Source organism: Girardinichthys multiradiatus, chromosome 7 (assembly GCF_021462225.1).
Source record: "Girardinichthys multiradiatus isolate DD_20200921_A chromosome 7, DD_fGirMul_XY1, whole genome shotgun sequence".
NCBI classification, from domain to species: Eukaryota; Metazoa; Chordata; class Actinopteri; order Cyprinodontiformes; family Goodeidae; genus Girardinichthys; species Girardinichthys multiradiatus.
Genome location: NC_061800.1, coordinates 42,113,771 through 42,138,190, shown reverse-complemented (window position 1 = coordinate 42,138,190; position 24,420 = coordinate 42,113,771). Strand labels below are relative to the sequence as shown.

Genomic DNA, 24,420 nt, shown 5'->3' with positions numbered 1-24,420 from the left:
TAAGTTTGAATGGGACCCTAAAATTAACCCCAGGGAATACCTGGACCAGTGTAAATCCATGTGGCAAACTCAGACAGGGACTAATCCGGCCAATGAGGGGGCACAACGAGACTGGTTCAGAGATGCTGTCCTTAAAGGACTACCCCAACAGGTGAAGGCCAGTATGGACGACAATCCTGACATGCTTGGAGCGGACACTGGAACTTGGGATCGCCATCTGATTCACCACCTGTCCAAAATAAGAGAGGACCATAAGAAAAATGAGGAGGAACTTAAGACCCTGCACACCCAATTGCTAAAGATGCAGTTAGCCAAAGCAAAGCAGAAAGCAGGAGAAAAGAAGAAAGACAACAAAACTCCCAAAATAATGTATGAAGGTGCGGTTTCTCAGGGCCCCCAGACTCATCTCTTTCCTGGCCACCAGGACACGATTGCACCGAGGTCTGCAACCTCTGGTCCTTATCATGCCCAACCAGGCCGGTTCAGGGGCAGAGGCGGGCCAAGGGGCCGTGGATTCCGTAGAGGACCACCAAGGCGATGGGGGGGTGCTGACGTTTGCTACTACTGTGAGGAGCAGGGTCATTGGAGCCGAGAATGTCCATACAACCTTGAGGCATATGGTCGTGTGTATGGACCCAGAGGAGGCCCAGGGCGATGCCCGTATCGAGGACGGGTTGGTCCACCACGTGGAGGTCAACAGCAGCAACCTTCACTTCAGCTGCCAGCCTGGAATGAACCCAGCTTTGGGCCAGACCACTACTGAGGGCCCCCACAGAACCCCCCGGACAGAGGGACTGAGGACCCCTTACTGTCCGTGACAGTGTATGGACAAACTCTTCCTTTTTTGGTGGACACTGGGGCCACATGCTCAACTATTCAACGAGGCCCTCCTACCACCCTCTCCACAAGGACTACCACTGTCATGGGGTTTTCTGTGGCTAAACAGGTCCTACCTTACACCACACCCCTAAAAACCGAGATAGGGGGACAGACTTTGAACCACAGCTATTTGGTGTCAGCGGACACCCCTGTCAACTTATTGGGCAGAGACATTTTGATCAAAATGGGTGCCACCATTTTATGTGGACCTGATGGACTGTCTGTGCATCTGCCCAATGGAGCTCAACTAGCCTGTGGCAACAATTCCCGCCTCTCTCATGGACAGTATCTCATACAACCCCTGGCTGACCCTATGGCCGACATATATTGGGTCCTCCTGCATCCAGAAACCACAGCGGGCGGAGGCATCCTCTCGTCCTTCCTTCGGTGGAAATCCTGAATCTCGACCCTGGCGCCCTACGTCTCTCCCCCTGACCCGCCACATGTCACCCTCTTCTATGACAGGAATAACTGTGAGTGTTATCAGGAAAGCTTTGCTGAGGAGCTGGAGGGGATTTCCTGGGAGATCGCCACCGCAGACATTTATGTAGCCCCTGAAGGTGTCGTAGCCTCCGTGCAGCTGTCTACAGAACAGGAGAACTGGTTTAAAATGTGGTCTGATGGTGTACCCCATGTTTCACTGGCGCTCCAACCTGCTCACGAAGCCCGCGAGCTGGGAGGAGTGTTAAAACACTCCCTAGCTCTCACTGACTGGCATTCTTCATCCACACCCAATCTATCTTTTTCACCCTCAGGTAACACCTACCGCATTACTAACATGTCCACAGATGTTGGCACCTTGGAACATGTGCAACTTGAAAGACATCATGGCAGAGAAAAAACAGATCATCCAATGGCTGCAGCTGTAGTTCAGAGCATGCCGTCTTCACTTTGGGCTGAGGGCCCCATGGACGTGGGACTCATTCAGTGCTCTCCCATCACTTTCCAGCTTAATACTGACCGACCCATTTGGAAATCCCAGTACCCTCACAAATCAGCAGCCGAAAGTGGAATTTCTGACACCATAGAAGGGCTGTGGAACGCTGAGGTGCTGGAACCAGCTGACGGCTCTTCTTGGAACACACCCATCTTACCAGTAGAAAAGAAGGGCACTGGGAAATGGGGAATGGCCCACGACTTGAGAGCTGTAAATGCAGCACTTTCCACTCCTAAGGTTCCAGTGCCCAATCCTTATGTTGCTCTTACCAATCTAAACCCCGAACGTGCATGGTTCACCTGCATCGATCTGGCCAACGCTTTCTTCTGCCTGCCTCTAGCTGAGGAGTGCAGAGATATTTTTGCATTCACATATAAGTCAAACAGGTACCGCTACACTCGTTTGCCGCAGGGTTTTGCTCTATCACCAGGGTTATTTAATCAGGTCCTTAAGGAATCCCTCCAAGATTGTGCCCTCCCACCGAACACCACATTGATTCAATATGTGGATGACATTCTTTTGGCGACACCAACTGTTTCTGAATGCTTGGAGGCCACGGTTGTGGTGCTCTCACACCTAGCAAAAGCTGGGTACAAGGTCAGCAAAGCCAAACTACAAATTTGCCGGAAACAGGTGGATTTCTTGGGCAGGGTGATCATCCAGCCCGGGACAGGAATGTCCCCTTCACATCAATCTGCTGTCCTTTCTCATCCAAAACCGGTGCGGGTGAAGGACATGCTTTCCTTCTTGGGACTCACCGGATACAGCAGGTCATTTATTCCAGGATACACTGACCTAACTCCCCCACTCCGTGACTTAGTGAAGAAACAGGGCATGCGCCATTTGACAGCGCCTTTAGAATGGACAACAGAAGCAGAGGAAGCATTTATTGCTCTTAAAACCAGCCTTTCCCAAGCTGCTAACTTGGCACATCCAGACTACACATTGCCCTTTCACCTGGATGTTTCTGTAACAGCACACACCGCGAACGGATTGCTGTTCCAGAAAAAAGGGGGCATAAGAACAGTGCTAATGTATATTAGCGTGATGCTTGACAACATGGAACAAAGACACCATGAATGTACCAGACATGCAGCTTGGTTGGCAAAAATAATTCAAAAAACAGCACATGTGGTGATGGGACATCCACTACACATTTTAACATCACATGGGGTAGTGGCATTTGTCAATTCCAAAACGTTCACACTCTCACCATTGAGACAACAGAGATTGAGTAAGGTGCTGGAGGCGCCAAATATCATCTACAGCCATGAAGGGATCAACATGGCAGACAGAATGACAGAAGGAGTGCCCCATGTATGCGCCGAAAAAGTTGAGGTAAGTGAGAAAATCAGACCAGACCTACAAGGAGAACCACTGACAGAAGCAAGAAACCTGTACACAGATGGCTGTTGTTTTAGACATGACACAGAGGGTCTGAAAGCAGCCTATGCGGTGGAGGAAGACACAGGAACAAACTTTGTGACTCTTAAGGCAGAAGGGCTGACAGACACCCAATCAGCACAGAGAGCAGAGGTGCTAGCAGTAATAGCAGCCCTAGAACTAGGGGAAGGACAAAAAGTGAACATTTACACAGACTCGGCTTATGTCACGGGAGCAACGCACGTGGAACTAAAGCAATGGATGAGAACAGGGTTTAGAACAGCAGGACAAAAACCCATTAAACATGAGCAAGAAATGAGAAGATTAGCTGAGGCCTACCTACTTCCCCAAGAAGTAGCGGTCATAAAATGCAAAGGACATGATAACAGCTACACTAGGGTGGCTCAAGGAAATCAAGCTGCAGACCAAGCAGCCAAAACCAAAGCTGGATATCTGCCCATACACATCTTGATGAACTCTGAAGTTGAATGGACACCAGAACCGACTCTGGAGGAGGTGAGTAGACTGCAAAAGGGGGCCTCACCAGAAGAGAAATCAGTCTGGAAGGCAAGAGGGGGAAGAAAAGACCAGGATGAACTATGGAGAAGTCCAGACGGACGTCTCATCCTACCCCCAGGGTTGACCACAGCAGCGCTGGAAGAAGCACATGGACCGGGACATGCAGGAACTGCATAAATGATGAAGAGTCTTGAGCACTGGTGGCATCCATACCTGAAACAGACAGTAGGTCATTGGATAAGCTCGTGTAGCACCTGCCAACAATTAAATGTGAGACCCACTCTGAAGCCTGCACCAGGTAAGTTCCCTGTGGACCCGGTAGCAGGTAAGGAAATCATCATAGACTACACAGACATGACTGAGAGAGTGAATGGGTTCAGATACCTTTTGGTGTGTGTGGATGCGTTCACCGGTTGGCCAGAGGCCTGGCCAGCAAAAAAGGAAGATAGCAAAACAGTGGTGAAGTGTCTGATTAATCACTACATATCCAGGCACGGTTTTCCTGCAAAAATCAGGTCAGATAACGGCACACACTTCAAAAACGAAGAACTTAGAGAGGTTGAAAAGTTCCTGGGACTGAGACATTCCTTTGGAACAGTGTACCACCCCCAATCCCAAGGGAAGGTGGAAAGGATGAACCAGATAATCAAAACCAAATTGGCTAAGATCTGTGCACAGACTAAAATGAATTGGGTCACAGCATTACCTTTAATTTCGATGTCAGTAAGAAGCTCAGTGAGCCAAAGACATGGGTTGACGCCCCATGAACTGCAGACTGGAAGACCTTTTCCAGGCCCAAAAACCAGGTTACCTTTTCTGACTGAATGTGAACAATCTATGTCTCACCGTGATTACTATAGATTTCTCCACAGCTTGGTTGCAGCATTCTCAAAACAGGTGGCCGCCCAACCATCCGAGGCTCGAGCCACCACCTCAGACGCGGAGTGGATCTTTCTGAAAGTCATCAAACGGAAGTGGTCAGAGCCCAGGTGGACGGGTCCATTCCAAGTCACAGAAAGAACCTCACATGCGGTGAGGGTCAAAGGCAAAGGAGACACGTGGTATCATTGGAGCCAGTGTGCAGCAGCAGAGGCAGCACAGAGATCGCTGCCAGAGGTCCAGCAGAACCTGAGGGACAACACCAGCACACCAGAAGACCCTTTTCACCCAATTCAAGGGGCAGAATAATCCCCTAGGGTGAGAAAGCGTTCATTTACACCTAAAGGTTAGTCTACACCTTAGGTGCACCGTCAGATCAGTGGTCCCACCAATAGGGACAGAATAATCCCATGGTGAGACCACTTAGCTCCAGGTCAGTCTACACCTGTGAGTGAAGACCAGGACATCACACAGAAGAGGCGGATGTGATTGAGCTTTCCTCTCTTTCACTGGTGGTCGTAGCTGCTCTCCCACCGAAGAACTGAACTGAACACTCTGAACTTTTCAAAAAAAAAAGAGGTATTTTGTGTTTCACCATATTGTTAATCCTTATCTTCCTTTGCAGGTACCTTTGAAATTGACAGGGCGTCTGATATGTATTACTGTCTAGGGAGCAGAAGGATGGTAGAATATTACATTGGCATATTTGGACAGACTATGGAATAAAGCATGGATAGACACCCTCCAGTTAGAGGGGTCAATACTCCCTGTCAAGACTTAGAAGGTTGTAAGCATCCTTGGGACTACAAAGGCCGGACAGGCAATAGTCCCTGGGCACATGGCATGGCATTGGAGGCAGGGTCAAAAAGCATGATGACGAACATTTCCTTCTGCTCCACAGGTTGTAATGACTGTTAAAATCTTTTATGCAGTATCTCCAATTAGTGTTGAAGTCTTAGGAGACTTCAAAAGGGGGAAATTGTGGAGATATATTATGTGTGTGCATCATTATTATTACTATGTTCATAACCAGTGTGGGAAATAAAATGTGTAACCTGTGTTAGTATAAGACATTGTGTGGCCTGCAGAAGTATTTCTCACAAGAGAGGAAAGTGGAAAATTACTGAGAACTGCCTGTGTGTGAAAATTGGTGATAAGTGTTACTCCCTGCTTATATCAGTAGATACGGGATGCAACTGGTGGACAATGCCTGTCTAAATATGGTCTGCCGGAACAATGTGTACGTGACTATGTGTAGAAAATATTGTAAACAAGGGCGCTGCCCATTTTTCGTGTGTGTTTTAATAAAAGAAATGAGCCCAGTCAGGAGAGTCAGAAGACGTCTCAGTGTATCCTACCTACATGAGCTCTTCTTCCCCTGGGCCCAGGTAATTGAACAACATACAGCTGTCTCTGTGTGATTTATTCTAATGTGTTGTGAATTCCTCCAGGTTACAGTGAATAAACGAACGCGCAGAAGGCCCCGGTAAAGGGGTACTTCAACACCCCCAAGCTAGCCAATTTTGCGAGCCAAATCCATTTGCCTTGTCCTTTGAGAGAGAGAGTTAATTGCCCTAAATATGCGATTACGCAAAAAACAAAGAGTGCATCCATTATTGCAGTAACTATCTGAGCAGGTGCGCGACTGGTGGCATGGGGTCCGTTCAGCAGTATCTCAAGCAATAAAGCGATGGTGTCGACACAAAGCCACAGCGCTACCATCAGGCTTCTTCTCCAGTCAACACTGACCCTTCCCAAAAGATAGGAAGGCAAACAGCAACAATGCCACTTCCCATCTGCGTATCCAGAAATGGCCAAAGATTAATTTAGCATAGCCTTGAAGCACGATGAGAAACCGTAATGGTTGGCTGACCAAGACCTGGTGTGGCAATAGCAAAGCCATCCAACTCAGAGTGACTCAAACTCCCCAAGCCCTGGGTCTTATACCCAGGGTGGCCCCTCCCTCAAGGGGAGTGGCTGAGAACTCCTCCTTCCCGGGCTGAGCATGGACCGAAGGAATTGTTGCGCAAGAACTTTACATATTATGACTACAATAATCACTCCTACAGCAGCAAGCAAATAAGGCCATAGCATCATAAACAAATTAGCGATCCAACCGTCAACCGTCATGTGTCCAGCTTCCTGAGCAACTGTAGTAATTACATTGCTGACTGAGTGTCCTAATGACTCATACCAACTACAAGCATGCTGATACGCTCCTTCCCCACAATTCTTCCAGGTTTCTTTAGGTGGCTTACATGTGAGGTTGGAGTAGAAAAGATTATATCATACCCAGTCTAAACCCTTATCTATGCTGCCAGAGCATAAGTGCTGTCTAAAAGCATAAAATTCGGCCAGAGCAATTACTGAATCGGGAATGAAAGGCACAATAATATCCATGATGCTTTTCCTATGCCTAAGATTGTGTCCCAGTACGGTCTCGGCACAGGTCGAGCCTCTCCACCGAGAGATCTTCTCCACACTCCTCCAATTTTCTTCCACACAACTTCATGTGCATAGGTGTTGTACTCGTTATCATAATGGGATTGGCATAATTCAATCCAACCTGTGAGCTCTTGGCAGGGTCTGCGAGTGAGGCCTATGGTGCACTAAGTATGGGCAGTGTTACACTCCATACGCCAGGGTCTTGGGTGAACAAATCTTTCCGGCCAATAGAAGGGTTGCGGCCAAATGTCTCGCTCTTTGGAGTAAATCGTTGCTAAATATTGGTATTGAACCCAGTAGTTATCAGTCTGAGACAAACAGGGAATAACCCACTCTTTAACTTCATACTCCTGCAATCCCCACCAGGTTCAGGACCAATCTCTGCTGTGTCCTTCAGCCCAGGTCTGCAGGAGCATCTTTGCTGTTTTGATTTTATTTAGGACGGAGCAATCATATCGCCATGTTGACATGACTGAGATGTCAGCTTGCCACAAGTCACTTCGGGGGGAAGCTCCATTGCTTGACCAAACAGAGTTGATAAGGCTGTCAAAAACTTGTGCCACACACTGGTCAATTTTATGAAAATCCCCTGCTGTTACATTCAATAGTTCATCTGACTTAGGTAGTTTTTGGACGTACATATCTGCATAATAAGGTCCTTTAAAACCTTCATGTGTTCGGCTTTCACACTCTGGGAAGTCTCCTTTGAAGTGAGGAACACCATTAGCCTTCCAAACCCAGGGAAATGTATTCAGCTATTCTTCATGTTCAGTCCAGATGATTTTCGACCAGGAGGTTATGAAGGAGAGGTATACTCGATGAGTGTAAAGAGGGGCTAAGGGCAGATAGTTCTGAGTGCGGCATCGAGTGAATATGTTCCAAAAACAGCTGGGCAGATGTCTGAGCTTGGTATTAATACATTTGTGCAGGGCTTCTCGATTCCGAAAAGCCAACGGGTAATTTGTACGGTTTCTGGTTGACAAAGTGTTTTTAGGCCTAGGAGTGTCAGGAAGGTGTGTGCGGTTCTGCACTGCGGCGTTGGAGCCTCTTGCGGGGATGACAAGGCTCCAGTCGGTGTGGTTGCTGGTGTGCTGGGATGCGTCTGGTGCAGTGGACACATTCTCGTCACAATTTAACTGATATTTCCCCCAAAATTCCCAACGGGGAAACCAGGCTGGGCAAGTCACAACTCTTGAAGGAGCCTTGTGGATAACTTCAGGCTCCCAATAACCGTGGCCCTTAAACTGTACTAAGGGCCGACAGGCCCAGTCGCAGTGCCACTCCGGGACCCCTCGATCAGGGTGAATCCAATTGCAGCGAAATGTACGGCGGACAAGTCGGTGCAGGATTCTAACCCATATTATTACTCCTTCATCAGTGAGTTCAAGGTTGGAGATTGACCAGGTGTGATTGACAAGTTGTTGGGTCGTGGAGTCGTTTATCCATGTTGGGTTTCTCTGTATAACCTTCTTTAGTCTGGTGAAATTGGTTTCTTGGCTTTCACGAAAGAACACAGACTGGTTCTTTAGGGGAGGGTGTTCTGTCCAAGGCAAAAAGACGTTCAGAGAGATTGTGTTCCAGCAAGTTTGGTTGGCATATTTTGAAGGACCATGAGCGACCTTAACATGGGTTAAGTTCCATGGTCCCACTCCGGCTTGGTAAAGTATAATTAACAAAAGAATAATGCCGATAAGCAAAGCAAAAAGCCTAAGAAAAGTCTTTAAACAAGACGCTTTATCCGTAAACTTTATCCGTTTCCATAGCTTGGGTCGAGTAGAGGGACTTGTGTTGTCAGGGTCGTTGGGAGGCTCTTCATCTTGGGCATTAAAAGTAGCCAAATAACTGAGAGGAATCTTATCCGAATAAGTCTCTGGCATGGTTATCCTCGGGAATAGCCTGCTAATTCTAGATGATCTGCTTCTTCAGTTCTGTCCACTCGTCCTTTTAGCAGGGTTTGATAAATAGGTGATGGGTAAGGCAATCCAAGTTCCAACCCCTTCCACACCCACGTCCACTGGTATACTATCCAGTAGTCAGGTTGCACCTGTGGTCCTGCAAGGTTATATCTGTCTATGGCCCACCTTTGTCTGTAGGTCTCATAAGCCAACCCTACGTCTGACAGGATACAGATTGACGTGTACAGCGGGTGGCTGTGAATCTTGGGTTCGACCCGACGGCTTGGCCGAGCCGGAATGGTACAGTGTGGATGTGGAGGGTTAGGGTAGACCATGCTTTCTTCCACCGAAATGGGTAACTGGGTGTTGCTGAAGACATATCTACCAGGTTGGCGTTCTTTTCTCTTGACTTCTCTTGACATAGAAGGTGATATGGCCCAGATTACAGCTCCGGCCATTGAAACTTCATAATACATGCCTTGTAATGGTTCTTGAAAATGTGGTCCCCATCTGATTCCCAGAACTGCTCCTTTTACTTCAAGGTAGACTGTATTGAATATCCATGGCAGGTTTTCAGGCCCTTCTGGTGAGATTCTAACCTGAGTGTCCAGTGGGTGAAGCCCTTCGTTGCCAGGCCAGGACATTTTGCGATATGAGAGGAAAAAGTTACTTACATTCCATGGCAACGCTTGACATTTCCCCGCATGGTCAGGATTTTGCAGATCTGCTGCTGTATGATACTCTATATTAGAGACAAAATAACTCTCTGAGTTAGGATAGAAAGGGGCAAAATCCGCTCTCGGTGTGTCCAGTAGAACTAATCCTGATGGCAATTTCAAATACGGGATTCCATGCATCAGGCCATTCCAGGTGTTAGGCCCAATTGTAACTCTGTCGTCTGTATAGGAACCCGATGGGGAATAACATTCTTCTTTTTGCGTTTTTCTTTTCCTTTGACGCTTGACAACTTTTGTCCCTTTTCCTTGTCGGTCCGTCAATTTTTGTCCTTCCTCATCCATTTCCACTTCTGTGGCAAAGAGTGCCAAGGACAGGAATGTGAGCGTTTATTCCTGTATGCTGCTGCTGCTTCTACTTTTCCAGAGTCTTCTTTTTGATGTTCTGGGATGACTGTTATTGTTGCCCCTACAGAGTATACACCTCTAAATGGGACTACAACCATTTGTACTGCCAGTTGTACCCTCTGGGTGGAGCCAGGGTCAGTGGGCGTGTTTGTCCAATGAGCCACAGTACCTGGAATCTATAGCACCCTATCGCGATGCCAGTTTTCAGAGGTTACTATGAACTCTCCCACCTTCTGTTTGGGCCTGGCTCCCTGGCTGCCCCAGGCATCTAAACTGGTGTTGAAGTAGTATAGCCCTGTATTCCGAGCACCCCTTTCCTTGGGAGTGTCGGGCAAGTCCTCCAAGGGGAGGTCTGGATTTACAACAACTTCTAATATTAACTGTCCCCAGGTTGTCAATTCCCAGGGCCCGATCCATCCACTTGGCTGCGCCTGTTGTTCTTCATTGTCAGGAGGTTGTTCCAGTGCAGTGCCGACACCCTCTGGACCCTGGTCTCTATACACTCGGAACACCAGGGGATACTGTGTGGTGGTTAAAGGTGGGTGGCTTTCCTGGCCAGAGGCTGGATCATATGGCCAGGACTCCCTAATTGATGCTGTCAGCAGATCTGTTGGTCCCCCATCCAGGCCATCCTTCAGGTGACCCTATCTTTCGGTTCCACATAACCCTTCATAAAGTGGAGGAGCTGATGGTTAAGCTATTAATACCACACTGTCTTGGTCCTGGGTGGCTTGTCTATACGGTGCAGGCCTTCCTTTAGCAGGATGCGATTTAAAGGATCTGAGTGGGTCATAAAATCGCTTTACTTGCCACCCTTCTGCCTGAACCACCTGCATCAGCCTTCCTGATCTTGTCCGGGCTCCACACGAGTCCCAGTACTTAAGAAATGAACCGTCCCACAGGCAGGTACATTCTCTTGGTTTTTTTTACGCAGATCCCACTGGGTCACAAAAAACCACTCTGGGGAGAGTGGTGATTCGGCACGCCCCACAAATGAAGATGTCTGTTACCTTGACAGCCCTGTATGGCAGTTTGTCTAACTCATCGCCACCTGTGTTATGATGTAGTGGTTTCTCTCGTCCTGGTCCTTCCCAGCGGACTTTGAGCTGACTTGGGCCCGAGCAGATTGCGCAACAGTTCTTGACCTCTCGCCATCACAGCATTTCATCTTCTGTTGACAGGAATCCTTTTTTAGCAAGTTCCAATTTCTTCAAGGCTCTTCCTGCCCAAAGCCCTTAAGTGGTTCTTCGAATGGCAACCACCCCATATACAGTGGCCAGCCTGATGTAGGGTGGCATGGGGCTTGGTTCACTGGCCATCTCTCCGGTTTCTGGTTATCCTTAGCTGAGTATTGGCTTGAGCTGTTCAACTCCTTGGATCCCTCTCTTCTGTAACAACATTGTTACGATCTAATACTTGTTTCACAATGTCAGTGGTGTCGTACTTGGGTTTCACTGCTGTCGACACAGGGTGATCTCGTGGTCTCACCTACACTCGTTGTCCCTCACGGAATGGAACCTTGGCTTCCCTGTTTTCTCATTGGAGCGCCGCCCCAATTCTTTTGAAGAAAATGGTCGTTGGTTGAGTTCTGCCGCAGGGGAGAGACTACTGACTCGATGTCTGTCATTCAGTGCTTGCCCTATTTCTACAGCTTTGGTGCTCCAGTCACGAGAATTAGCATTTTTTGCTATCCAGTTTTTCACCAGACCTATGGTGTGTTCCGCCACTCCGTTTGCTTGGGGAGTGTATGGTGGAGAGTAAACTCTCATTACTCCATGTCTCTGGCACCAGTGGTCAACCTGTGCGTTGCGAAAATGAGTCCCATTGTCTGTTCGCAGTTCCTTAGGCACCCCAAGGGAACTACAGACTTGCTCCAGCATGGCAACAACACTGCTGGCATTGGCTCTCCTTGCTGCTCTTACAGTTACATACCCTGACATTGAGTCTACTAACACCAGGAGGTATTTCTCACCTTTCTTCCCTGTTATCCCCATGGGGCCCGCGACATCCATGCACACTGAGCCCTAGGGGATGGTGCTCTTGATGGTCACACCTTCCAGCCGCTGTCCACGGCGTCCTGCGTTGTATTGACCACATACTTCACAGTCCCGTAATACGTGGCGGATGTGTTTCATAGGGATCCAGAGCTCCTGCTCTTCCAATTATTTACGGGTAGGCAGCACGCCTACATGTCCTAAGGCCTCATGCACGCTCCGTACTACCTCATCCACGTACTCTTCAGGGACCGCCTGTCCTTGGGGCGTTCTGTCCCACTTCTCGATCCCGACAAAGACAACTTTTCTCTGTTGAACATAGCGATCCTGTCATGATGTAGGGTTGTTTGGTGTTTGGTTTCGGGTTTCTTATGTTTTTCACAGTTGAGGTTTTGACTCATGCTTTTGTTTTGTCATCTTGTTCATATTTTGTCAAGTTTGGTTTTCGGATCTGGTTATGCTTTTGCTTCATGTTTTTCTAGTTTGTGTTCAAGAGTCTCTGTTTTGCTCCAGTCACGTTTTGTTCTGTCAATTAAGTTTATTCGGTTCACCTGCACCATGTTAATCAGTTTTGTTGCTCCACCTGTACCATGATCCATTTATACACACCTGTTATGTTTAGTCTTCGCGGAAACATTTTTCACTTTCATGCTCATGTCACGTTTTCATGCTCATGTCAAGTTTTCATGCTCAAGTTTTGTTTTTTGATCATGCAATGCCTGTCTTGCCCGCCCATTTGTTTTGTTCCTGCCTCCTGTAGTGAGTGAGTTTTTTGTTATTAAATCTTTTACACTTACCGTCATGCTGCCTTCTGGTCTGCATTCTGGGTCCTATATCTGGCAAACCATAACAGAATGTTTCCGCCAACCACGGACCCCGCGGACGCGCAGAAGGCGGACACCTCGGATTGCTGGGTTCAGCGTCAGAAGGAGGAGGCTATGAGCAACCTGGAGGTTGTGCCCTCTCCACTTCTGCTGGAGGAGATGGAACTCGCACCTGCTGGTCCTGGGTCTGGCCGCGATGCGGTGGACCTCTTTACCTTCCTGTCTCGGGAGGCGGAGAAGTCACTGCGCCGGTCTGCAGGGCTGTCTGTGCCGCAGTCGGCTTGTGGTGGATCCGGGTTGGATTCCATGTCCGGGGACAGGTCCTCGTCATCGCCGTTCTCCGCCTGCTCCCCTGGTTGCGCACTCTGGTCCGCCAGTGAAGCCCTCGCCCTCCTCTCGCCGCAAGAAACGCCGGCGTGGAGCACCTTCCTGTGGTTCGGCTGGGGAGGAAGTGGTTTCCCAGCCAGCCTACGTGAGCACTGCGGCAAGTAAGCCCGCATCTTCGTCTGCCACAGCACTGTCTCCCAGGCTCGCTGTACCTCCGCCCATGCCGTCTGCGCTCGCTCCAGCCCGGTGTTCTGAGGCAACACCTGACAAGCTGGAGCAGCGTTTGAGGTTCTACGCACGACAGATAAAGAGCTTCAGGAAGACCAGACTCATGTATTCCTCTCCTGAGCTGATGGACAGAATCAGGCAGATGGAGAGGGATTATGAGGCTGCAGTAAGGCAGTTTTACTGCCGTCCACCTCCTTCCACGCCAGGATTCCAGGGAGCTGCTGCTGAGCAGCCCACTCCAGGTCTCCAGGAAGCTGCTGCAGAGCAGCCTACTTCAAGTCTCCAGGGAACTGTTGCTGCTGATGCTGCTGCAGAGCAGCCCACGCCAGGTCCACAGCCTGACACACCACAGCCTCAGCCTGACACACCACAGCCTGACTCCAGGCCAGACACACCACAGCCTGACTCCAGGCCAGACACACGTCGCAGAGGAAGTCGTAAAAGGGACGCCCCGGCTCAAGTCATCGGGGGCCCCGGCGACGCCTCAGCTCACGTCACTGAGGGTGTCTAAAACGCCTCAGCTCCTGTTCCTAGTCTGCAGGGGTTCAGTGAGGAACTGGTCCTTGTTCTGGCTTCAGAACCCTGCGACGAGGGGTTCGAGGAGGAAGCGCCACCGGACCCTGTTCCGCAAGGGTTCAAGGAGCAACTAGTCATCATTCTGGCTTCTGAACCCTGCGACGAGGAGTTTGAGGAGGAAGTGCCGCTGGACCCTGTTCCTGAGGGATTTAAGGAATGTTTTGTCCTCGTTCTGGCCTTTGAACCCAGAGATGAGGGTTTGCCAGGCTCTGCTTCAGCCTCTGATCACGTCACTGAGGGTCCGGGCGACGCCTCAGCCTCTGCTCACGCCACTGAGGGTTCGCCGGGCTCTGCTCACGCCTCTGAGGGTCCGGCTGACGCCTCAGCTCATGCCACTGAGGGTCCGGCCGACGCCTCTGCTTCTGCTCATGCCACTGAGGGTCCGGCCGACGCCTCTGCTTCTGCTCATGCCACTGAGGGTCGGGCCGATGCCTCTGTTTCTGCTCATGCCACTGAGGGTCCGGCCGACGCCTCAGCTCACGCCACTGAGGGTCTCGGCGACGCCTCAGCCTCTGCTCACGCCACTGAGGGTTCGCCGGGCTCTGCTCACGCCTCTGAGGGTTCGCCAGGCTCTGCTCACGCCTCTGAGGGTCCGGCTGACGCCTGAGCTCATGCCACTGAGGGTCCGGCTGACGCCTCAGCTCATGCCACTGAGGGTCCGGCTGACGCCTCAGCTCATGCCACTGAGGGTCCGGCTGACGCCTCAGCTTCTGCCTCTGAGGGTACGCCATCTACTCTGCTCACTCGGCCTCCACGTCTTTGGTGCAGGCCTGGTCGCCCACCTGAACTCTGTGCCTGCTCGGGACGACCTCCTGGTCGCCCGCCTGAACTCTGTGCCTGCTCGGGCCGACCTCCTGGTCGCCCGCCTGAACTCTGTGCCTGCTCGGGACGACCTCCTGGTCGCCCGCCTGAACTCTGTGCCTGCTCGGGACGACCTCCTGGTCGCCCGCCTGAACTCTGTGCCTGCTCGGGCCGACCTCCTGGTCGCCCGCCTGAACTCTGTGCCTGCTCGGGACGACCTCCTGGTCGCCCGCCTGAACTCTGTGCCTGCTCGGGACGACCTCCTGGTCGCCCGCCTGAACTCTGTGCCTGCTCGGGATGACCTCCTGGTCGCCCGCCTGAACTCTGTTTTCGTTTCTGGATATAATCCTTCTGGTGCTCCACTTCAAGTTCCAGGCTCATTCTCAACTCGGCGATCTTCTTCCACAGATCATGATGGGCCACTAACTTTCCTTTGTCGCTTTCAAATCCATTCTCTTCCCAAATGGATAAGTCTTCGTTCAAAGCTTGTGCACAGTAGTGGCTGTCTGTGATTATCTTTGCTGTCTTGATTCTTCTCTTTATCAACTCCAACATTCCTTCCAGCACTGCTGTCACTTCTCCTGTCTGTGCACTACCGGGAGTTTTACCTTTCTGGTGGCACCTCTCTTGACCGTGCTGTTTGAGAATAAACCCCCAGTAGGCCATCTGATCCAGTCCTTTCTTCGACCCATCAGTGTATAGGACCCACTCTGGCGGCCTTTCTGTCACAGACGGCTCTAAGGGTGTTTTCTTGTTGGCTGGTTGTGCTGGGCAAATCTCATGGTTGGGGTCCAGCAGGATGTCTTCCCATCTTCCCCACCTTGTATTGGTTGCTTTTGTGTTTTCCACCGTCCCTGTCCTGACATACTTGTGGACTTGGCTCTGAGTGTTGACTTTAATCTGCTGTCCTTGTGCTAGGTCTTTTATGGTGCTCCAGTATCTAGCCAGTACTGCTAACAATTTTTCTTCTTGGGGGAATTTATTCTCTACAGATGACAAAGAGTAACTCCACAACGTTACTAACCCCGCATTCTCATTGCTTACTTTCAGCATGGAGTCCTCATCTTCACAGCTGATCTCGGCCACCAACTTTTCAGTCAAGCTCCTCGGTTCCAACCTCACGGCTTCTTGGATTGCTCTTTTGAGCTTATCCAGGTCGTTCTGGTTTGATGCAGTCCATGTCCAGTTTTTCTTTGTCATTTTTTCTTCTCCTTCTCGCTTCTTTAGGCAGGCATATAATGGCTTAGCATATCTTTGATAATTAGGAACATGATCTCTCACATAATTGCAGAGTCCCAAAATCTTTTGTAGATCATTTTCAGATTCAGGTGGCTTGATTTGTGCCAGCTTTTCTCGATATCCTTCTGAGAGTCCCAAATCTGTTGTCACTTGGAACCCTAGGTTGTTCACCTGAAACTGTCCAAACTGGCATTTCTTGAGATTCAGCTTCAAACCTGCTGCTGTGATTCTCTCTACCACTGTTTGAAGTCCCTCTAGGTGCTCCTCTTCAGTGTCGTTTGCGATGAACACATCATCTATGTACACTGTTGCTCCTAGGTCACCCAAAACTTCCATCACAGCTGACTGGAACACATAAGGGGAGTTCTTGTACCCCTGAGGTAACCTTTGCCACACATAACTCTTGCCTTTGTGTGTAAATGCTGTCTTGCCTTGTGATTGCTTTGCGAGTCTGAGGGAGAAAAATCTATTTGCTAAGTCAATGCAGGATTTATATTTCTTGACTCTTAGCATCTTCAATGCTCCTTGGGGATTGATTAGGCTGGCTCGGTTTGCTATGGTTCTTCAATTGAGGGCCTTGAAGTTGATTAGTGGCCTCCAACCTCCTCCTGCTGACTCTGGTTTCTTTACTGCTTGAATGGGACTGTTAGTGATGGGATTTAACTCTTCTCTGATGATTCCTAGAGCGCTCAATTCTTTTACTATTTTATCCATTTCTTCAACAGCACCCGGGTTCAGGGGGTACTGTCGAACAGGTGGATGCACTCCCCCTTCTATGAGGTGCACATACTTCGGTCCCAAATCTCCACAATTGTTCTTGAATCGGGCCACATTAGCTGAGGTGATGATCTTCCGTAACTTCTCTTTCCCAGCCGGGCAGAAGTCGCTTTCTTTCAGCTTCTGTTCAGTTACTTCTGGCACATCTACTGCTTTGTTCCACTCTTGAGTCCCGGTTCCAATCTGAGTCGGTCCTACTTTTACTAACCTTGACTGTAGCTGGCTCAGCCTTTGAGATAGAGAGCGGCGCTTTCCAAATGGTTTGTTGAGTTCTTTCAAGTCTGCGACGGTGATGAGGTTGTATGGGCCCTTCACCCAAATGATTCCTTGCCAAGTTCCTTACGGCATCTCTTCTACGGTCCCGTTGGCAAATTGGACTGTAAGGTATCCTGTTGTCTTCAGGCCTCTGCGAGTCATGGATACCTCAGCCCCAGTGTCCACTAGATAGGGTTCTTCTCCCACTTCTGTGTGGATGCCGTCCCCCTTCCAGTAGGCATTTTCCAGGGTGAATCGCGGCCGTGTCATCATTACTTGGCAGGCCCCCGGGTCCCTGATCTGCGGGACTCGAAGAGGGCCTTCTTTTCTTCAGAGGACAGTTTGTCGTACTGTTCTCTAGGGAGAAAGGTATTTTTCTTTTGTGAGCCTTGTGATGCTGGTGGTCCGTAAAATCTTCTTTGCGGTTCTTCTCTTCTCTGAAGCGGTGGTCGGTTAGGGGGGTTGGCTGGAGCTTTCACACTGGCCTTAGTTGGTGGTTTGGCCCCTTGTCCTGTCTCTTTCTTTCTTCTTTCTTCATAAAACTGCTTCTCTAGATCATAAGAAATTACTGCTTGATCCTTCTGTGGAACTGTTGTACCCAGCATCGGCATTTTGGCAAAAGCGATCTCTCCTCTCCTCCCTTTGGTTACTTCTCGGAGGGCCTTCACATATCTAGCTGGTGAGATTGTTTACTTAAGCACATGCCACACCAGTGCGAGGCGCTGACCTCCATCCATGCGCAGTCTAGCTCTTCTGATCTGGGAGTCTTCATCATCCATGTCTTCCAACACCAACCTCTCATAATGGCTTTGAGCTGTTCCTTGTTTGTCTAAGGGATGGGCTGTTACATGGCTCAGCCACAACTTTTTAGCTTCGTCACTTTCAGTAGCATTGGTAATCATCGGCCACACATCTTTGATGTAATTTTCATTACTTGCTTTTGATCTTTTCTCTCTACAGGTCCTTCTCAAAATATTAGCATATTGTGATAAAGTTCATTATTTTCCATAATGTCATGATGAAAATTTAACATTCATATATTTTAGATACATTGCACACCAACTGAAATATTTCAGGTTTTTTATTGTCTTAATACGGATTATTTTGGCATACAGCTCATGAAAACCCAAAATTCCTATCTCACAAAATTAGCATATCATTAAAAGGGTCTCTAAACGAGCTATGAACCTAATCATCTGAATCAACGAGTTAACTCTAAACACCTGCAAAAGATTCCTGAGGCCTTTAAAACCCCAATCATGGGTAACACTGCCGACCTAACTGCTGTCCAGAAGGCCACTATTGACACCCTCAAGAAAGAGGGTAAGACACAGAAAGAAATTTCTGAACGAATAGGCTGTTCCCAGAGTGATGTATCAAGGCACCTCAGTGGGAAGTCTGTGGGAAGGAAAAAGTGTGGCAGAAAACGCTGCACAACGAGAAGAGGTAGCTATCAGGAGATTTTGGAGCAATTCATGCTTCCATCTGCTGAAAAGCTTTATGGAGATGAAGATTTCATTTTTCAGCACAACCTGGCACCTGCTCACAGTGCCAAAACCACTGGTAAATGGTTTACTGACCATGGTATCAATGTGCTCAATTGGCCTGCCAACTCTCCTGACCTGAACCCCATAGAGAATCTGTGGGATACTGTGAAGAGAACGTTGAGAGACTCAAGACCCAACACTCTGGATGAGCTAAAGGCCGCTATCGAAGCATCCTGGGCCTCCATAAGACCTCAGCAGTGCCACAGGCTGATTGCCTCCATGCCACGCCGCATTGAAGCAGTCATTTCTGCCAAAGGATTCCCGACCAAGTATTGAGTGCATAACTGTACATGATTATTTGAAGGTTGACGTTTTTTGTATTAAAAACACTTTTCTTTTATTGGTCGGATGAAATATGCTAATTTTGTGAGATAGGAATTTTGGGTTTTCATGAGCTGTATGCCAAAATCATCCGTATTAAGACAATAAAAGACCTGAAATATTTCAGTTAGTGTGCAATGAATCTAAAATATATGAATGTTAAATTTTAATCATGACATTATGAAAAATAATTAACTTTATCACAATATGCTAATATTTTGAGAAGGACCTGTAACTAAGGTCTTGATCTTTTTGTACTTGTGAAAAACATCAGCTTCAGGGCTGGATGCCGTGTGTTGTTCAAACATTTTCCCTATAGGCTTGCTTGTGGAGCGTGGTGCTGATGGCAGTGGAGGTTCTTCCTCTTCTTCCTCGGCTGACAGCTCATCAACTGGTCACTCAATCTCTTGTGCATACTTGTATGCGGCTTTCTTTAGTCTTCTTAACATCACATCATGCACAACTCCAACATAAGCAGATCTGAACTTGCTGGTCAGGGGCTGATAAGTTGCTAGAGTGTGGTAGGATGGCATCATTAGGATGTTGGCCCATTCTCCAACTGTTGCTTTTACCCTGAGTTTGACTTTGTCTTCCAGGCGGTCAGCCCATACAGCCTGGATGTGATAGTCTCTCTGTCCAGCTTCTGGTATGTACACTCGACGGCCATCATTTGCTTGAACCGGCCCCCATGTCAGGTCTCTGGCCATTCTTTCTGAGACCCGGTAGATGTCAAACATTCCACTGCTTTCTTTTCCCCTTTTCTCTGTCCTACTTTGAGTGGCTTGTGAGAGGTTGCCGGCTGCACTAGGATTGAAAACAGGCTTTCACTGTCATCACTCTCTGCCCCAGAGGTTTCCTGTTCTGATGGTTCTTCTTCTTCCGAGCCACTGTCTTCACTGTCTTCTCTTTCTGGGTTCAAGGGCTCCATTTTAAATGGACTCAGGAGCTCCTCTTGGGCTGGATTTTGTCTTATCTTCTTCTTTGCTTTTAAATCTTTTATTGGAACCGGCTCTGTTTTATCTAGATCTTCCAGGCTGCAATTAGCTAGGCTACGTTCCACAGCCAGCACGGAGGTTGAAGGGGCAGCTGCGTCTCTCTTTGCTGATTTTGGTCTTTTCTCCAGGCGGGACACTTGGTTGGTCTCACTCTTATGCATGTAGCGTTTTTCATCAGGGTGTGGTTTGATTTCACTCTCTTGTTTCATTCTTGATATCTAATTGAGGAGGATCTTTCGGCTTCTTCTCATCCATCCTTTCTACTAACGCCAGCTCTCTCTTCCTCCGACTCTCATGCTGGCTAAGGGAAGTGACGATGACTATTTCGGTCAGTGAGGCATCTGTCAGCAGATTCTTGACTACATGGTGTGCTGTTGCAACGGCTACTTTTGCTGCCAACTCCCATGGCAGGTTATGCGATCTCAGTCCGTCTAGGCATATTGTTACCCTTCTCAGGCCCTGGTTGATGGCAGCATTCAGTCCTTCTTCCAGGGCTACCCACATTTTCTCTCTGTACTCTTTCAAGTCTTCTCCCTTTTTGTAAGCGGCAATGGGAGAGTGGATTACAGCATAATAAGCGAGGTCGGCCCCACTAGTCAGATGCACTTTGGTTGCTTTGTTCTGGCTCACTTGTTTCCTCAGCTCTCGAACCTCTCGTTTGTAATCTTCCCCTGCCTGGGCTCTTAACCTTTTTCTGAATTTGGTATTGTGGATCTTGAAGTTATCATTTGTGAAAACTAACAGTCCGTCTCCCTCTATGCCCCAGGGGTCTCCGATAACTTGGTAGAGTCGAGTCCCGTTTTGCAGGGAAATTCGTCTTGCATCTGTGGGCATCGGCTCTAGGACTTTCCTCATCATGACTCTGTCTTACTTCTGACTAACCTTTCTTGGCTCTTTTCCTTCAAAATCCATCTTTCCTGTCATTTTGGGTTGGTTACTTGCACTGTTTTCTTTGGCTTCTTGTTCATACTGGAAGGTAAGGTCTCTTACTTTACTTTGTGTGGGGTCATGTTCCTTGTGGCTTGAGGTGTTGGCCATACGCTGGAGGCTTCCCTTATGGCACTCGAGGGCTGCTGATAAGTGGGCTCTCTGCCTGGCAGTCTCTTGCAGTTCTTGTCTGGCCAGAGCAATATGTTGAAGTATCTCATCTTTCGGCTTTGTGATGAATGGGGTAATGGTTGGTCCTTGGCCGGGTTCAGCTTTTCTTTGGTCTTCCTCTTGTTCTGACTCGTTGCCCTCTTCTTCACTCTCTGTTTCTTCAGTTAAATCATAAGTTGGTATCTCTAAGTGAGCTCTGTGGTCTTTTCTTGGATCCGGTCCGCCAGACTCACTACACTCCTTAAGTAAACTCACTTTGTCGCTGTCTTGGATGGCTCGGAGCCTTTCTTTGAAATGGCTCATCTTTCTGATCTCCATTTCATACTCTTTCAAGCTTGGCGTGGCTCTGGTGTCGGGGTTTGTGAGGTACCCGTTCGGTCCAGAGTCACTACACTCCTCAAGCAAACTCTCTTTGTCATCATCTTGGATGGCTCGGAGCTTTTCTTTGAACTGGCTCATCTTTCTGATCTCCATTTCATACTCTTTTAACCTTGCCGTGGCTCTGGTGTTGGGGCTTTTGAGGTACCCATTCAGTCCAGACTCACTAGAAACCATCTTTACGATCGGGTCATATTTTTCGGATGGACTGTACAGTGACATCAGTTTCCCCAGTCCCCATAGTTCAATGAACCCTGTCCACCACCGTAACCATCGACCAATTTCATCCTTCCTCTGGACTGCCTTGGGGCATGGTACCACGTCAAGTCTTTATCCATGTTTTATCTCTGAACAATAGAATGCGTCATCTCTTTGGAGGTGGTCTGTTAGCTCACTCTCTAGTGCTTCTTTCGATTGCTCTTTGTTGAAACTGAAGAACATTTTCTTTACCAATGAAGCCCATGTTGAATATCCGTCCCCACCTAACAGCATCTCGGTAGGTATGCGGTGTAGCTCTAACTGTGTTGATGTCGGTTGTTCTGTTGACGGGAGTTGTCCTTCAGCTCCCCGCTCCGTCCAGTCCTGCGTTTCACTCTCTTCGTCCATCGCTATGTCTTTGTCGTCTCGAGTTGTCCATCTCCAAAGCCTCTCGAGGATCCTTCGAATAGGGATGGATTAAGACTATTTGGCTACTAGCTTTACTGTCTGGGTCTGGTCATTCTACCCTCAATAAAGCCCTATCCTCAGCTTATGCAGTTACTGCGAGGGTTGTGACTGACGGCCTTATCAGTCACAGACAACCTTACTCCCTTTCAGGCTGTCGGTCCGGGGTACTCAGGCAGAGACGTCCTTCTGCTGAGCATCCTTCTTGTGGGGCCCCTTTATCTCTTTCAGGGTCCCTGTTCGGGCGCCACCTTTCGTTGTCCGAAGAGCTAACCCCTCCCTCCTACTTCCCCATGTCTAAAGGGATTGCTCAATCCAGCTCTCCATCTAATGGGTCCAGACTTCCCTAAATCTGAAAGATCTTATTAAGCAGGTTTACTGAAAGTTCTGTTTAAGCTGGTGTCGGGAAATGACTCGCCTAGCCTCTGACAGCCTTCATCCAAAAGTCTCGCCCTTCTTCAACTGGAGGTCTGGGCAACCGAGTAGCCTATCGCAGTCATCCACACCCTCGACCGTCACTTTTGTTCATGGCTGCTCATTCCCTAATTTACAACTGGCTCTTGGTATATGGGCTAGGTTATTTTAGTAGCTCGGCACGAGCCCCTAGGGCGCTGTTTTAACAAACATGGCTAAGGCAACCTATAAAAACCTCCTAAAATATCTTAGAACCAGGCAACAAGACTTTTTACTACCAATGAAAAACCAACAATACGGTAACTCAAATAATTGAATGTCCACGATTTAACTAGAATTTTATCTGCTTTCTTTAATTAGTAACGCTTTTGCAGGGGTCAGTAACAGCTTAAATTCAGCAACACAAAATAATTTCAATAATAGAAATTAATCAATCAACTCAACTTGTCTTTCCCTGATGCTGAAACTAGTGGGTTTGAAGAGGCTTTGAAGACGGAGGCTCATCCATGCACCTGATGGAGACGTTTCTTCTGCTAACAACGAGTGGTTTCTTGAAGGGATTACGACTTAATCTTCAGTTTTCTTCCTTTAGGTGGCATGCACTGATGCTCCAGGCTTTGATGGTTAAACAGGATCTTTGTTGTCATTTGTCTCAGAAGACAGTAGTTTCCAGAGGCTGAAGAGTTGAAGGAAACCCGGAGACATAAATGAAGTTGATTCAGGACTTCCAGAAGCCTGAAACTTGGAGCAATCAGCTGTTCACTGATCAAGTTCACTTCTGTTTTCTGGATAAAAAGGCTTTAGATAAAATCAGATTCTTAATTTTGAGGCACAGTCCTTTCTGGGAACACGGGTTGATCCTTTTTTCAATGCAGTCAATCAGTGGGGCTGTGTCTCTGTTCCTTTTCCATCCAAGCCTATTTTCTCCGTCCAAACTTGTTCGCTGGTCTTCTGCGAGGAAAAACCCAGTTTCTGCTTTCAGCATTGTTTTTATAGCGCTTGATGCCTTCACCGGTCAGGCCCTTATTAGGCTTCTTAGTTATTGCGCAACCTATTCAGCTCAGCTTCTTGATTATTGCTCAATACTTTCGTCATGGTCATTGTGACCTACTGATTCTGCTTCTCAGCCTTGGAGATGCTAATAATAGCCACGCTGGTCTGTAGTCGCATCCTCCTGTCGCTGTCAGCATGCAGCTGGCTCTCGTCACTCCTTGTCATCCTCCAGTTCTTTCCCTAATCTGCTCAGTTTTAAACTTTACACAGTATTACACATTTCATTCTTCAGCTTTCAGCATTTACTTTAAAACACCATTGCAAAACCATCACTTCATTCTTTTTATTCATGCTTTACAAATGATTAATGTTATATTTCTTTCATATATAGCTGATTGAGAATGTCAAACCTTAATATTTTTCCTCTAATTCTCAGTTCTTAACCACATTTCAATCATGCATCTTTTAACTTGTTAATCAAAGACTACTAATTTTATTCAATACATGTGAAAGAATATAAAATCATCATACATCATTTCTTTGGATATACTTGTTTATATTTTTGCAAAAGATAAGACAGATAATATATGGCAAATAATATGTGGCTCCACACAGGCCTCTCCAGTCTCTCAGCCCCAGAATATGAGAACATGCTTGTTTCACTCCTCACTGTTTCAACTGTGTGCTTTAATAATTATTGCATGGATTACATGGAAAGATCTCACCTTATTTTGACATGAGTTATAAAAGTATTTTCTTCACCTGTTGTTTATGAATCGCAGTGCCACGGCTGCTGTAGAGTGGGAGAAAATGATTTCCCTATAAAACTCCATGCATCTCCAAAACATTCCCACAACCTGCATGTATTTGCACCAGCTGTTAAGAGTCCAATTGTTGTTTTAACTTGTTAAAGCGTGTTTGTGGTTGAAACTTGCTAATATATTTCTCCTCCCCTGTCCAAGCATTGCTCC

The 24,420-nt window shown here is 48.0% G+C and overlaps 1 protein-coding gene across 1 annotated transcript; it reads left to right on the top strand.

The window, feature by feature from the left end:
- Nucleotides 1–1,756: 1,756 nt before the first annotated feature.
- Nucleotides 1,757–4,780, top strand: LOC124870889 (the record flags this gene model as incomplete). The annotated part of the gene is given in 1 exon segment (XM_047369712.1): nt 1,757–4,780. A coding segment is annotated over 1 exon segment (3,024 nt), but the record flags the coding sequence as incomplete, so codon positions are not given.
- Between the last annotated feature and the right edge of the window lie 19,640 nt (nt 4,781–24,420).